We start from the raw sequence: 13,040 nt of genomic DNA, 5'->3' as shown, positions 1-13,040 counted from the left end.
ATCTTAATTTGAGCCAGGAGAAATTGAGCTCTGAATTGAGTCTACTTCAGTAGACTTCAGATAAATGATGGCTAGAAGGATAGAATGACAACCCAACTCCTTCTTTAATGATGTTTTTATTTTCCAAATAAGGAAGCCGATACAGAAACTATACGAGGAAGACTGTCATAGGCTTAGCCATGTGTGAAAAAGCCAGTTGACTGCAGATTAGAAGTTGTGACTCTGCCGCTACCTGTCTGTGTGGCCCTGGGCGTGTCATTTTAACTCTCTGGGCCACATGTGCACATGAAAGTTTTGGACTGGATGACCAATAAAAGGTCTCTTCATGCTCTATTCTTCTTGTGATTCTAGAATGTAGAGTAAGAAGATTCTTTTAAAATAGAAATACAAGGTAATAAAGGAGCCTTACTGACATTACATGCTTAGATATAATGGGACTTACTATTTTTGGTAGAACTTTTGAATGTGCCAGTAAGATCAGATCAGTGTTTTTACAAAACCATGATCAAAACCTTGTGATGAAACTTAGAAATTGTATTACTGTATATTTTGGCTGTATGCAGTAGATAATCATATCAGAGCTTGGTGAAACATAAACTCCTCAAAACCAATGATGGGAATTAACAAATTATTAGAATTTGAACTGAATTATATGCACTTTTAATCCTTGAAAGAAATCGCTTTATTTGATTCCTATGAATGAAAAGTGCTTTATATGTTATTTCAGAAGCTGGAAAATTGACCATATTTAGAATCCTGGGCAGCAAAGTAAAACAGATTTTAGGTAAATTATGCTGTACAAATAGTCAATCCCAAACAAACAAATCACTGCTAAATACATTGAGAGGTCTCAGTCAGTGATTATCATATGGAATAGGTTCCTCAGGAAGCATTTGATTCTTGATTTCATAGCTGCTAGTCATTAGTATACTGTTGTTGCTTGTATAAATCTTGGCTAATTATTTTTATTTTTTTCCACTGTTTTCCTAGTTTTATTTGAAAAAAAAGCGTGTAATTTCCTTTCTCATATTAATGTGCTGAAATTATGATAATAAATATCATTTGACTAAAAATGTTTAGATCCCGAATGATCCAGAAGGGCTCTGTACATAATCTGAACTCACTGAACAACTACAACTAAATACCACTCTTACAGCTTATTACTGAGTAGACTAACCTGTTCTTTGCACTGTTCAGTGTATATTTAGAAATTAGGAAGGACCAGATTCCTGATGACTCAAAATGTATATGGTAGTATGAATATTACTTTATTCACAGGTTTGAGTATAGAATACTTCACAAATTAAATCTTACCCTGATTTGCCACTCTTTAGGTTGATGGAAATTTGATCTCAATCAGTGCACATTATTTCCCTTTTCTGTGTGAGGAAAAGAAGCTTTATTAAGCTGTTATACACATTTTGAACTATACTATAGGCTAAAACTAGAAGTTGAAATGGACTTAACAGGTAAGATTAAAAAACTTCATTTTCACATGGATCCGATACATGTCTCCTGGAGAGGAAAATATTCTGTATAAAATTTGCTGAAGAAAATAAATATTAAAAAAATTGAAGTTCTTACTGGACTAAGTAAAACAGTGCACTAAAAAAATAAACTTTGGGCTTTCCTGGTGGCGCAGTGGTTGAGAGTCTGCCTGCCGATGCAGGGGATACGGGTTCGTGCCCCGGTCCGGGAAGATCCCACATGCCGCGGAGCGGCTAGGCCCGTGAGTCATGGCCGCTGAGCCTGCGCGTCTGGAGCCTGTGCTCCGCTATGGGAGAGGCCACAACAGTGACAGGCCCGCGTACCATTAAACTTTAAGAGAAATATAATTGAAAGTCGTAAAATTCAAAACCAAAAGATGAATAATTTATGTAATTTTTAAGGAATGTAATTTTGTGACCTTGTTATGGAATTCATAGGTAGAACACTAAATCTGGTGTAATCTTTTTTTTTTTTTTTCCACGGTACGTGGGCCTCTCACTGTTGTGGCCTCTCCCGTTGCGGAGCACAGGCTCCGGACGCGCAGGCTCAGCGGCCATGGCTCACAGGCCCAGCCGCTCCGCGGCATGTGGGATCTTCTCGGACCGGGGCACAAACCCGTGTCTCCTGCATCAGCAGGCGGACTCTCAACCACTGCGCCACCAGGGAAGCCCTGGTGTAATCTTATCTAGGCAAGATGTGTACAGGAAGCTTTGCATGAACAGATGAGTGAGGTCTGACTCCCTGAATAATGGACGTTGAGAGCACTTCTTTTCTAGGTGGGTGTAGTAGTTTGCTAGGACTGCCATCACAGAGTACCACATACTGGGTGGCTTCAACAACAGAATTTTATTTTCTCACAATTCTGGAGGCTAGAAGTCCAAGATCAAGGTGCCGTCAGGATTGGTTTCTTGTGAAAACTCTCTTTCTGGTTTGCAGACTGCTGCCTTCTCACTCCTAGAGCTTGCAGAAAGGAACACAGCCCTGCCAGCACCTTGATTTTAGCCTAGTGAGATGTCTGTTTGATTTCCTTACTACAGGATAATAAATTTGTGTTTTTTAAGGCACTGAGTTTGTGGTAATTTGTTACAGCAGCAACAAGCCAATATACCGTACAGCGTCATACCCTTGATCATCTACTGTGTGACTCCAAACACAGCGTGTACACACACTGTTTCCTGTACTTGAAACGCCATTACCTTCTTGTAGGCCTAACTAACTCTTAAACCTACTTCTGAAGTTACCTTCTATTAGAAGAATTTACTGAACTTTGGGTTTCTGCCCATTTCTATCTCAACACACTATATTTACAACATCTGTCTGTCTTCTCAACGTATTACTGTTGTTGATTTTCCCTCTTTTCCAAGACTGTTGAGCTCCTGGAGGCCAGGGACTTTTATTCACAGCATTTAGCCTATGAATGATGAATAAATGAAAATAGAATGTTCTAAATACTTTTAATTTAGAAGGCTCATATTCTGTGTGTGAGTCTGTGGATATGTTTGTACTTAGGTGTGTGTTTTTTAGGGAAGAGGTAGCCTGAGAAATGTCAATTTGTTAAGTCCTCTGTTTTAGTCTGTTTGGGCTGAGATAACAAAAATACCATAGACTTGGTGACTTATAAACAACCAAAATTTATTTCTCATATTTCTGGAGGCTGGGAAATCTAAGATCAAGGTGCTGGCAGATTGAGTATCTGGTGAGGGCCTGCTTCCCAGTTCATAAGTGGCTGTCTTCTTGCTGTGTCCCCACATGATGGAAGGAGAGCTAGAAAGCTCTTTGGTTCTCTTTATAAGGGCACTAATCCCATTCATGAGGGCTCCACTCTCATGACTTACCTCCCAAAGTCCCTACCTCCAAATACCAGCACATTGGGGATTAGGCCTCAACATATGAATTTGGGGGGACACACTCAGTCCATAACATCCTTTAATTCTGGTAATCTTCCCCAACCTCCCACCCAAGTGGTTGGCAATTAAATATCCATTATTTTTGGAGTTTTACATGTAAGAATTCCAGGTTGATTTGGGGCTACAGATGTGGATCTGGTCCCAAGACTAAGGTGATATCCCTTGCTTTCAAGATAGTGTTCAGCCTGCACTGTTATCTCTCTCTCTCTCTCTCTCTCTCTCTGTGTGTGTGTGTGTGTGTGTGTGTGTAGCGGGGGAGGGTAAAGTAGAATGATGGGCTGTACACTGGCTGGGCCACTGTTTCCTCCCATGGACAAAAACCCAGAAGCTTCTGGTCATGTCTTTTGTTTCAAAATTAATGTTAAAAACTGAGGTATAATTGATAGAAAATATTGTATTAGTTTTAGCTGTACATCTTAATGATTTGCAATATGTATATACTGCAAAAATGATCACCACAATAAGTTTAGTTAACATCCTTCACTACATATAGTTAGTTTTTTCTTGAGATAAGAACTTTTCAGATCTACTCTCTTAGCAACTTTCAAATATACAATATAGTGCTGTTAACTATAGTCACCGTGCTGTACATGATATCCCCAGGACTTATAATTGGAAGTTTGTACCTTTTGTGTGGTCATTTGTCCTAGACTTGGGAAACTGTCTTTTTCCAAGCCCTCCTCCTTTGACATCCCCTCCCATGTGGAGGAAACAAATACAAATTCCTTCTAAAAGCCTAGATTTTGCACCTGAGGCAAGAAAATATATAGGCACTGGAACAAGATACAGTTAATATATACACAGATTGAATATGTCTGTGTATGTTTTTGCCTTAGGAGAGTCTTTTAAGTTCAGTCCTCATTGTCCCCCCCACCTTTCTTTTTTTTAAACAAAAAGCATTTTATCAAGGGTATTGCTCTTAGATTGCCCAAGAGGGGACGGGGAGAGAGGCAAGTGCCTTTGAGTGGAAAAAAATGAGAGGAGCCCCAATAATGACATGTTGACATTATTGCCATTCTGTCAAGTATGTGGTTTAAAGTTAGACTTAATTTGATTTGGTAAAATAAGTAATGTGACCTTTCACACATCATCATAATGGTGTAAGATTCATACCCAAGTACCAGTCACTTTTTTTCCTATATAGTATCAATTTAACTGCTTCATAATATTCTTACCTGAACTATTTACTTAATTATTTCCTTATTTGTTTAATTAGTTAGCTATTTGGAGGCATTTAGATAGTTTCCTTTTTTTTTTCTAGTTTAAACAGTATTGAGATGTTGTAGCTGAACTCTTACACAGATCCTCAATTATTTCCTTAGGATAAATTTCCAGAAGCATCATTACTGGTTCAGAAGAATGGGTCAGATTTTAAGGCTGTTGATGTGAGTTGCTAAAGAGTCCATTAGAAAGACTGTACCTCATCACAAATGGCAGACTGCCCTTTTGGAAAGTACCTTGAGTAAATAAAAATGGAACATGTATTGGTTTGCTAGGGCTGCCATAACAAAATACCAAAGAATATGTGGTTTAAACAACAGAAATTTTTTCTCCAACTTTTGGAGGCTGGAGGTCCAAGATCAAGGTGCCAGCAGGGTTGAATTCTTCTGAGATCTTTCTCCCTGGCTTGCAGATGACCACCCTCTCGCTGCCTCTTCACATGGTCATTGCTCTGTGCACATATGCCCCTGGTGTCTCTTCCTTTTCTAATAAGGACACTAACCATATGGATTAGGGCTCCATCCTAAGAGCCTCATTTTAAATTAATCACCTCTTTAAATACCTTATCTTCAATTATAGTTACACTCAGAAGTACTGGGGGCTAGGGCTTCAAAATATGAATATAGAGGGGAGGGTGGGGACACAGTTCAGGCCACAACAGAACTCTTAACTGCAAAAAGAAACTCTTGGATATAATAAAAAGTTGACTTAAAAAAAAAAAAAGCAGAGTTGCTGCTTTCTGAAAATATAGCTGGCCATAGTTTCCCCCCTCTTCTTCAGCTCATTCTTTTTCCTTTTCTCTAGTTCTCTTTTTCTTTTTCTGGGTATATTTAGGTACAGTAAAATATGCCTTTTTTTTTTTTTTTTTTTTTTTTGCGGTACGCGGGCCTCTCACTGTTGTGGCCTCTCCCGTTGTGGAGCAACAGGCTCCGGACGCGCAGGCTCAGCGGCCATGGCTCACGGGCCCAGCCGCTCCGCGGCATGTGGGATCTTCCCGGACCAGGGCACGAACCCGTGTCCCCTGCATCGGCAGGCGGACTCTCAACCACTGTGCTACCAGGGAAGCCCAAATATGCCCTTTTTATTGTGCATTTCTATGAGTTGTTTAAACACCATATTCAGTTAGGTTTTTGTAATCACATTTGTAGGAGGGATGGAAAACAAAGGTGGTCTAAATTTCAGTTATATTTTTAAACTTTTTTGTTTTGGAAGGCTGACATACCTGTAAGCAAGGTAAAGCCAAGAACCATACTCAGGCAATGATCTAAAAGGTAAAGTAGAAAAAAAAATGTTTTTCTCCTGAATGATCTGAGGGGTAGGAAAGCGACAGCATCATTTAAGTGTTTATATAACACTGCTTATTCACTGTCCCTACCTTTACCAATGTAATCTCTGAAAAGAATCTAACATCCCAATTATCTTGCATTTATCCTGGTTTTCTAAATGTCTCTCAAACATGCTTGTGTTGTCTCCCACCATCCCTATCCTCCTTCTATATGTAAGGCTTATACTAGACATACATTTCTTTGAAGCTTTCCTAGTCAATAGAAATTAAACCAATAATGGGTCCTCAATAAGGTGGTATGGAGGATTATTTCAAAACAATGTAGGAAAAAACTGTTACTTTAGAATTTACAGTTTAGATGGAAAAATAAGTTATGGTCTTATTCTCTTTCAGAAATTCACCTTTTACTATTTTACATTTATTTGGATGACTCTGAATTCCTTCAGGTCTAATCTCTCATCTGACCTATAGTCTTGGGCATCCCAGAAAACAGTGCCACATGAATATCCCAGTATCACCTTAAACATTAACAACTATGTTCATCATCTCCCCCACTTCCTCCAAAATAGTTTCTTTTGTTAGATTTTTCTAGTTCTATTTGTAAGGTCGGATCTTAACAAACGGCACCGCGAAACAGAGGAAAGCTTCAAGAGAGCTTTATTAGGGAGCGCTCCCGGGCGAGGTTCACTGGTCCGAGAGAAACGGGCCAGAGAAGTCGCACCCGGGCGAGGGTTGGGCAAGATTTTATAGGGGAAGAAGGGAAAGGGGTGTGGTGAATCTGGGAGGGCGCAGGGTATTCCTTATTTGGTGGTCTTTTCGGGTATCCTGGGGGACCGTTGGTCCCGCCCCTCGAAAGGCGGGAAGGCTGGGCTGGGTTCAAAGTCCCCAGGTCAGTTCCTGGAACTGGGTGGTCCGGAAAGTCTCCAGGTCAGTTTTTGGAACTGGGTGGTCCGGAGAGTTTCGGTCTGATGCAACCTGTGAATCTGATTGTGTTCCCCTGCCTCGGGCCAGTTGGCCTTACACTATTATGCTGCAGTTTTTGGCTTCCAGATTTCAAACACTGGAATGCTTTTATTTTCCTCATTCTTTATCAATTGGTTAGCAAATCCTGACTTACCTGAATTGTGTTTTGTAATGACAAGGTAGTAGTTTCCTATTGTCCTTCTCTTTTAATTTTTTCAATGGCACTTATCACTATCAAACATGCTGTATACCATTCTTATTTATTGTCTGCTTCTCCCCACAAGAATATAAGTTCCATGAGGGCAGAGATTTTTGTCTATTGTTTACTGCCCTGTTCCCAGCACTCGGTACAGTATTTATTGGATAAATTGAGCACTTACTATGTGCCAGGCACTGTGCTCTGCGTTTACATGCAGAATCTCATTTAATTTTTATCACAGTGGGTAGATGTTTTATGTTCTGATTTTCAGATAATAAAACTTATAATAATTTAATTTTAAAAAGGTTAGGTGACCTGTCTGAAGTCACACAACTTGATGGTCACATGGTTAGTAGGTGTTAGAGCCAGACTATAGATTGTCCCCAAACTTGGAAGCCTATCTGTATGCCTCTGAAATAATATTCATACTCCTTAATCTAAATTTCAAAACATTCCATAATACCAAGACCCTTATTTTACTTTTTAATGTCAAAAACCTCCTGATCCAGTCAAACTGGTCTACTCATTGTCCCTGGGAGCTTATAAATTTCCTCCAGATTTTGTTCAGATAAACTCCCTATAGAAATCTTATCTAGCCTTTGACTCTGCGATTCAGTGCAACTTCTACCTCTTTAATCATTTCTGAATACATTCCATTCCAGGATACAGTGAGGAATTCCTCTTCTAATTTACCACATGGTTTTTGGGCTTTCGGTCACATGTCTTACACCGTGTCGCACTCCTTGTATCTTGCTTGGCACACAAAAGGTTCAATAAATGGAAGCCACTGTAACTTTCTTGCATTCCCATCTGGGTCCGTAAGGCAGTTCTCAGGGGTGCGTAATACTTAACATACAGTGTTCATGTGTTTAACTCTCTCGGCTCCCAGTCCTATTGGAAACTCCTTTAAAAACCTAACGTCTGGGCTTCCCTGGTGGCGCAGTGGTTGCGAGTCCGCCTGCCGATGCGGGGGCCACGGATTCGTGCCCCGGTCTGGGAAGATCCCACATGCCGCGGAGCGGCTGGGCCCGTGAGCCACGGCCGGAGCCTGCGCGTCTGGAGCCTGTGCTCCGCAACGGGAGAGGCCACAACAGTGAGAGACCCGCGTACCGCAAAAAAAAACCACCCCAAAACCTAACGTTTTAGTTGGGAAGGAAGCTCGCACAGATAACGTAAACATATAAAAATATGTGTACCGGGCTTCTTTGGTGGCGCAGTGGTTGAGAGTCCGCCTGCCGATGCGGGGGACACGGGTTCGTGCCCCGGTCCGGGAAGATCCCACATGCCGTGGAGCGGCTGGGCCCGTGAGCCATGGCCGCTGAGACTGCGCGTCCGGAGCCTGTGCTCCGCAGCGGGAGGGGCCGCAACAGTGAAAGGTCCGCGTACCGCGAGAAAAAAAAAAAAGAAAAAAATATGTGTACACTGGGGTAATATGAAAATGTCCTCTGTCTGAATGCGCGAAGGGAGACCGAGAGGAGTGTCGCGGGAGGGCTTCACGGACGGCCTAGGGGTGGCGGGGGTTTCGCGCCACGCCTTGGTCGGCAAGTCTGGAGGCGCGCTGCTGTCCTTCACATGGCCTCGGGCTCTCTTTTGCGCAGGGCCACGTGCCGGCGTTTTAGTCTAATCGCCGCTCTGGCCCACTATAAACGGTTAATAACTGCCTTCCCCGACTAGGCCTCTTCCCTCCATCTTTGTGCGGACGGGAGGGGCGAGGACGCCAGGTGTAGCGGCCCGACCGAAACACGGCAAATAAATCCGGACCCCCAACCCCAACAGTCAAGTTTTCAAAAAGCCCGCGCGTGCCGCCCCAGGCCGCATCCGTTGGGAACGTCCCCCAGCGCGTCCCCTGTTCGACCCCTCCCCCATTTCCCACCCCGCGGCCAGCCCAGCGCGGGAGGAGGCGTGGGGGTGGCAAGCGAGCTCTGCACGCTAGGGGCGCCGGGGCCAGCGCGCACCGGGGAGCGCGCCCGTCCAGCAGCTGCCGCAAACGGAAGTGGGTGCGAGCGGATCGCCGTGATTGGCTGAGCTGACACGTCTCTCAAGGGGCTGGCGCGAACGCCACTGCGGAGTTTGGCGAGGGGACACGGCTAGGGGAGGGGGAAAATCACCGGGAACAGCCGCGGGGCTGGGGGCAAATGAATCGCAAAGGTTCGCTAAGTGCAGGGAGAGTCCCTAGTCAGGGCGAACTGAGGATCCTGGGGTTGAAAACGGGGCGGTAGAGGCGGTGGTGGGAGCAGCGTAGGCCGAGGGCTTGAATAGACCGCGGAGGGCGGGGAGTCCGTGACCTAGAGCGGCGCGGCAGCGCGGTAGGCGGGACTAATGAGAGCGAGGCGGGGATTGGCGGGCAGCCCTGGGCTGTCGTACGTCCGCGGTGACGCACGCCTCGGCGAGGGTGCGCGCGCGTTCAGCGGCCTCTTTGTGTGGTGCCCAGATAAGGGAGCGGAGGTGGCGGTAGCGGCGTCCTCGCTTGCCTTCAACTCTCCTCGGCTCGCCCTCTAGCCGGCACCTTTCCCCTTCCCTTCCCCTTCCTCTCTTCCTCTTTCCCTTCCCTTCCCTTCTTCCCTTCCCCGTCGGTGACCGGCGGGGGCGGCTCCAGCGACGGCTGGGCCCAAGCTGTGAAGAAGCCTTAGCTAACGATAACGGCGACGGCGAAACCTCGGAGCTCGCAGGGCGGGGGGAAGGCCCGGGCCGTGGAGATGGAGAATTCCCAGCTGTGTAAGCTGTTCATCGGCGGCCTCAACGTGCAGACGAGTGAGTCGGGCCTGCGCGGCCACTTTGAGGCCTTTGGGACCCTGACGGACTGCGTGGTGGTGGTGAACCCCCAGACCAAGCGCTCCCGTTGCTTTGGCTTCGTGACCTACTCCAATGTGGAGGAGGCCGATGCCGCCATGGCCGCCTCGCCCCATGCCGTGGACGGCAACACGGTGGAGCTGAAGCGGGCGGTGTCCCGGGAGGATTCGGCGCGGCCCGGTGCCCACGCCAAGGTGAAGAAGCTCTTTGTCGGGGGCCTTAAGGGAGACGTGGCCGAGGGCGACCTGATAGAGCACTTCTCGCAGTTTGGCACCGTGGAAAAGGCCGAGATTATTGCCGACAAGCAGTCTGGCAAGAAGCGTGGTTTCGGCTTCGTGTATTTTCAGAATCACGACGCGGCAGACAAGGCCGCGGTGGTCAAGTTCCATCCGATCCAGGGCCATCGCGTGGAGGTGAAGAAGGCTGTCCCCAAGGAGGATATCCACTCCGGTGGGGGCGGAGGCGGCTCCCGCTCCTCCCGGGGTGGCCGGGGCGGTCGGGGTCGGGGCGGTGGTCGTGACCAGAACGGCCTGTCTAAGGGCGGCGGCGGCTACAACAGCTACGGTGGTTACGGCGGCGGCGGTGGCTACAACGCCTACGGAGGCGGCGGAGGCGGTTCGTCCTACGGTGGAAGCGACTACGGTAACGGCTTCGGCGGCTTCGGTAGCTACAGCCAGCACCAGTCGTCCTATGGGCCCATGAAGAGCGGTGGCGGCGGCGGTGGAGGAGGCAGCAGCTGGGGAGGTCGCAGTAACAGTGGACCTTACAGAGGTGGCTATGGCGGTGGGGGTGGGTATGGAGGCAGCTCCTTCTAAAATTTTTTTAATGCCTGGGAGTGGCTATAGGGGTAGCTGTTTTCAACCGCCCAACTAGGGTCGACTCCTAAGTCCTTTCCCCTCCCACCGCCTTCCCCGTTTTGCCCTTGGGGAAGCCACTTCTTAGGCTGTTCACCCTTGGGGGTGTTGCCCTGTTTGCCTGCCACCTCCCTTGTCTCCCTCTGAAGATGGACTTGGCCCCACATACACATTTTTGTGTTACAGTCATTGATGGACTCTATTTTTTTATTATTACTTGGACCTTGGTCGTTTTTATACTAGCAAGATGTCTTGTTTTAATTTGTGTTTTTTTTGGGGGGAGGGAGTGAACTTGCTGATTCTGTAGCAAAACCTGGGCGGGGGTTGGGCGGGTTAGTTTACTTTGTTGTAAGGACTTGATATCTGGCTACAGCGTTTTCTATGAAATCTCCTTGGATCCCATGCCCGAAATTTGGAAGCATATGTACAAAAATCATTTTTACGTTTTATTTTTAATAAATCATTGTGTTTGACCGTACATGTCTAACATTTTTTTTAGGATCCATTCCGTACCGTTTTAAGGGATGTTAGTTGAAAAATTTTCTTGTTAATTCTTAATTCTTGATGTGTACTTCGAGAAACTTTTAAAAGGTCCTGTGGGTTTTTTTTTTCTTCTTGCTGTTGCCCTGGTAGTGATGTGTTGAATTTTATCCCTTACAGGTAAAACTTTTGAAGTGGTGGATGTGGCTTTTTAAAATCTTTAGTTTCTTTGCATCCATCTCTTGTACTAAGTAATTTGCTTATCATCTTGACATGGTCACTTCTTTCTATGAGAATTTACCTCAAAGTATGTACCGTGTAGTTCTAAAGAAATAGTTTGTATTAAGCATGTGTTTTCATTCATATGAACTGTTTAAAAAAATTTCAGATGGACTAGTTTCATCCCTCTTACTGGTTTGTCTGTAATGAATGGTTACAAATAAGGGTTATATTTTATCCTCAAACTAAAAGCGTTTTTGTATTTTCAGAGCAGGTTTAGACGTTTTTCTTTTTCCCCTCTAGCTGAACTGTTGTCCTTATGGAAATCCTTCCCCCAACCTTTGTGGCACCATCTACTGGCAGAATGGCAGTATATCTGCAAAACAATTCGTTTAAAAACTTGTTTAGGACAGTTGCGTCAGATTTAGAAGTTTTGCCATCAAAAATCTGTGCAGACTTTGGTTATACATTTACTTGTAACTAAGATGGGATTTACAGGAATGTAGTTAACAGTCAATATCACAATTGCCCTTTCTACATGAGATTTGAAAATGTAAACTGCTATGCATAGCTTGGGCAGTGGCCCCATATTGCTATGGCGACTAATGAACCAGCTTCGTGTACTGGTATCTTAGGTGCAAGTTGTAAAGCAAAATATCTGTGTTTTCTGCTTGGTTAACAAATGTGTATTTGTAGCCCTTTCATGCAATAGAATTCAAGTTGTTGTTTATAAAAAGCAAAACAGAACAGTGATACCAGAGAAAATTGCCTTCCTGGATAGACATACAGAATAGCAACGTTTATGGATATCACAAATAAAGAATTCAATCCTTTACATGATTGAGTGAGAGTATGTATAACCTGGTGGGTGGGTTCAGAGTACCTATTAATCCAGTACCTACATTTTGATTTAATGTTATGGTAAAATATTTGACTGGAGTTTTGTGGTTGAAAGCCCAAAGCTAGCTGTATTAAGCTTTCTGAAGGGAGATTACTGGGCTTTAAAGTAAAAAAATATATTGACCCTTTTCCTCTTAATTCTTGTTGCTGTATATTAGGATTTAATTCTTGCCAAAAGTTTTTTTTTTTCTAATTGCTAGGGTTCTGCTTTCAGGAGACAGGAAGTACGGTCAAGATTGCTAGGCTGCTTAGTAGTCACTTTGACAAAGGGTAGCTGATACTTGGTACAAATACTTAAGTACCTCTACAACAAATGGGGTAGATATTTTTGCCTATTGAATAAATAAGCAACGTAGTCAAATTTTGCACTCACATGGTTTTACAATTTGCTTAAATTTCTGTTTTTTACTCAGTAAAATGCATCATACTGCCTTTCTTTATGTGGTGATTTGGTTCAGCTTTTTTGGGGGGTCCTCTAAGATATAGAAAATGATATGTGTAAATTTTTTATCATAATTATTACTCTGCTTGTATTTTACTCAGTTTTAAGGGGAAGATCTGTTTCTTCTGGTTCAATTGGAATAGTCCACCTCTTGGAGGGTTTTCATAGTGTAATAAGGTTACTGTCATTTTGTATTTCCAACGTAGTGACTTGTAAAAAAATTATGTTAAAGGATTTTCTCTTAATTAGAAAAATGACAGCGTTCTGTTCATGGTATATTACCATTTCATTG

General features: G+C 44.3%; 1 protein-coding gene across 1 annotated transcript; it reads left to right on the top strand.

The window, feature by feature from the left end:
- Positions 1-9,459: 9,459 nt before the first annotated feature.
- On the top strand, positions 9,460-11,185 carry HNRNPA0 (heterogeneous nuclear ribonucleoprotein A0). Its single transcript, XM_022588870.3, has one exon. The coding sequence runs from the start codon at positions 9,760-9,762 to the stop codon at positions 10,666-10,668; it is 909 nt and encodes a 302-aa protein (XP_022444578.1). The 5' UTR covers positions 9,460-9,759; the 3' UTR covers positions 10,669-11,185.
- Positions 11,186-13,040: the final 1,855 nt, after the last annotated feature.

Source organism: Delphinapterus leucas, chromosome 3 (genome assembly GCF_059928025.1).
Source record: "Delphinapterus leucas isolate spDelLeu-1000000601 "Yukka" chromosome 3, BTC_Dleu_Yukka2, whole genome shotgun sequence".
Lineage (NCBI taxonomy): Eukaryota > Metazoa > Chordata > Mammalia > Artiodactyla > Monodontidae > Delphinapterus > Delphinapterus leucas.
This window is presented reverse-complemented; position numbering and strand designations above follow the sequence as displayed.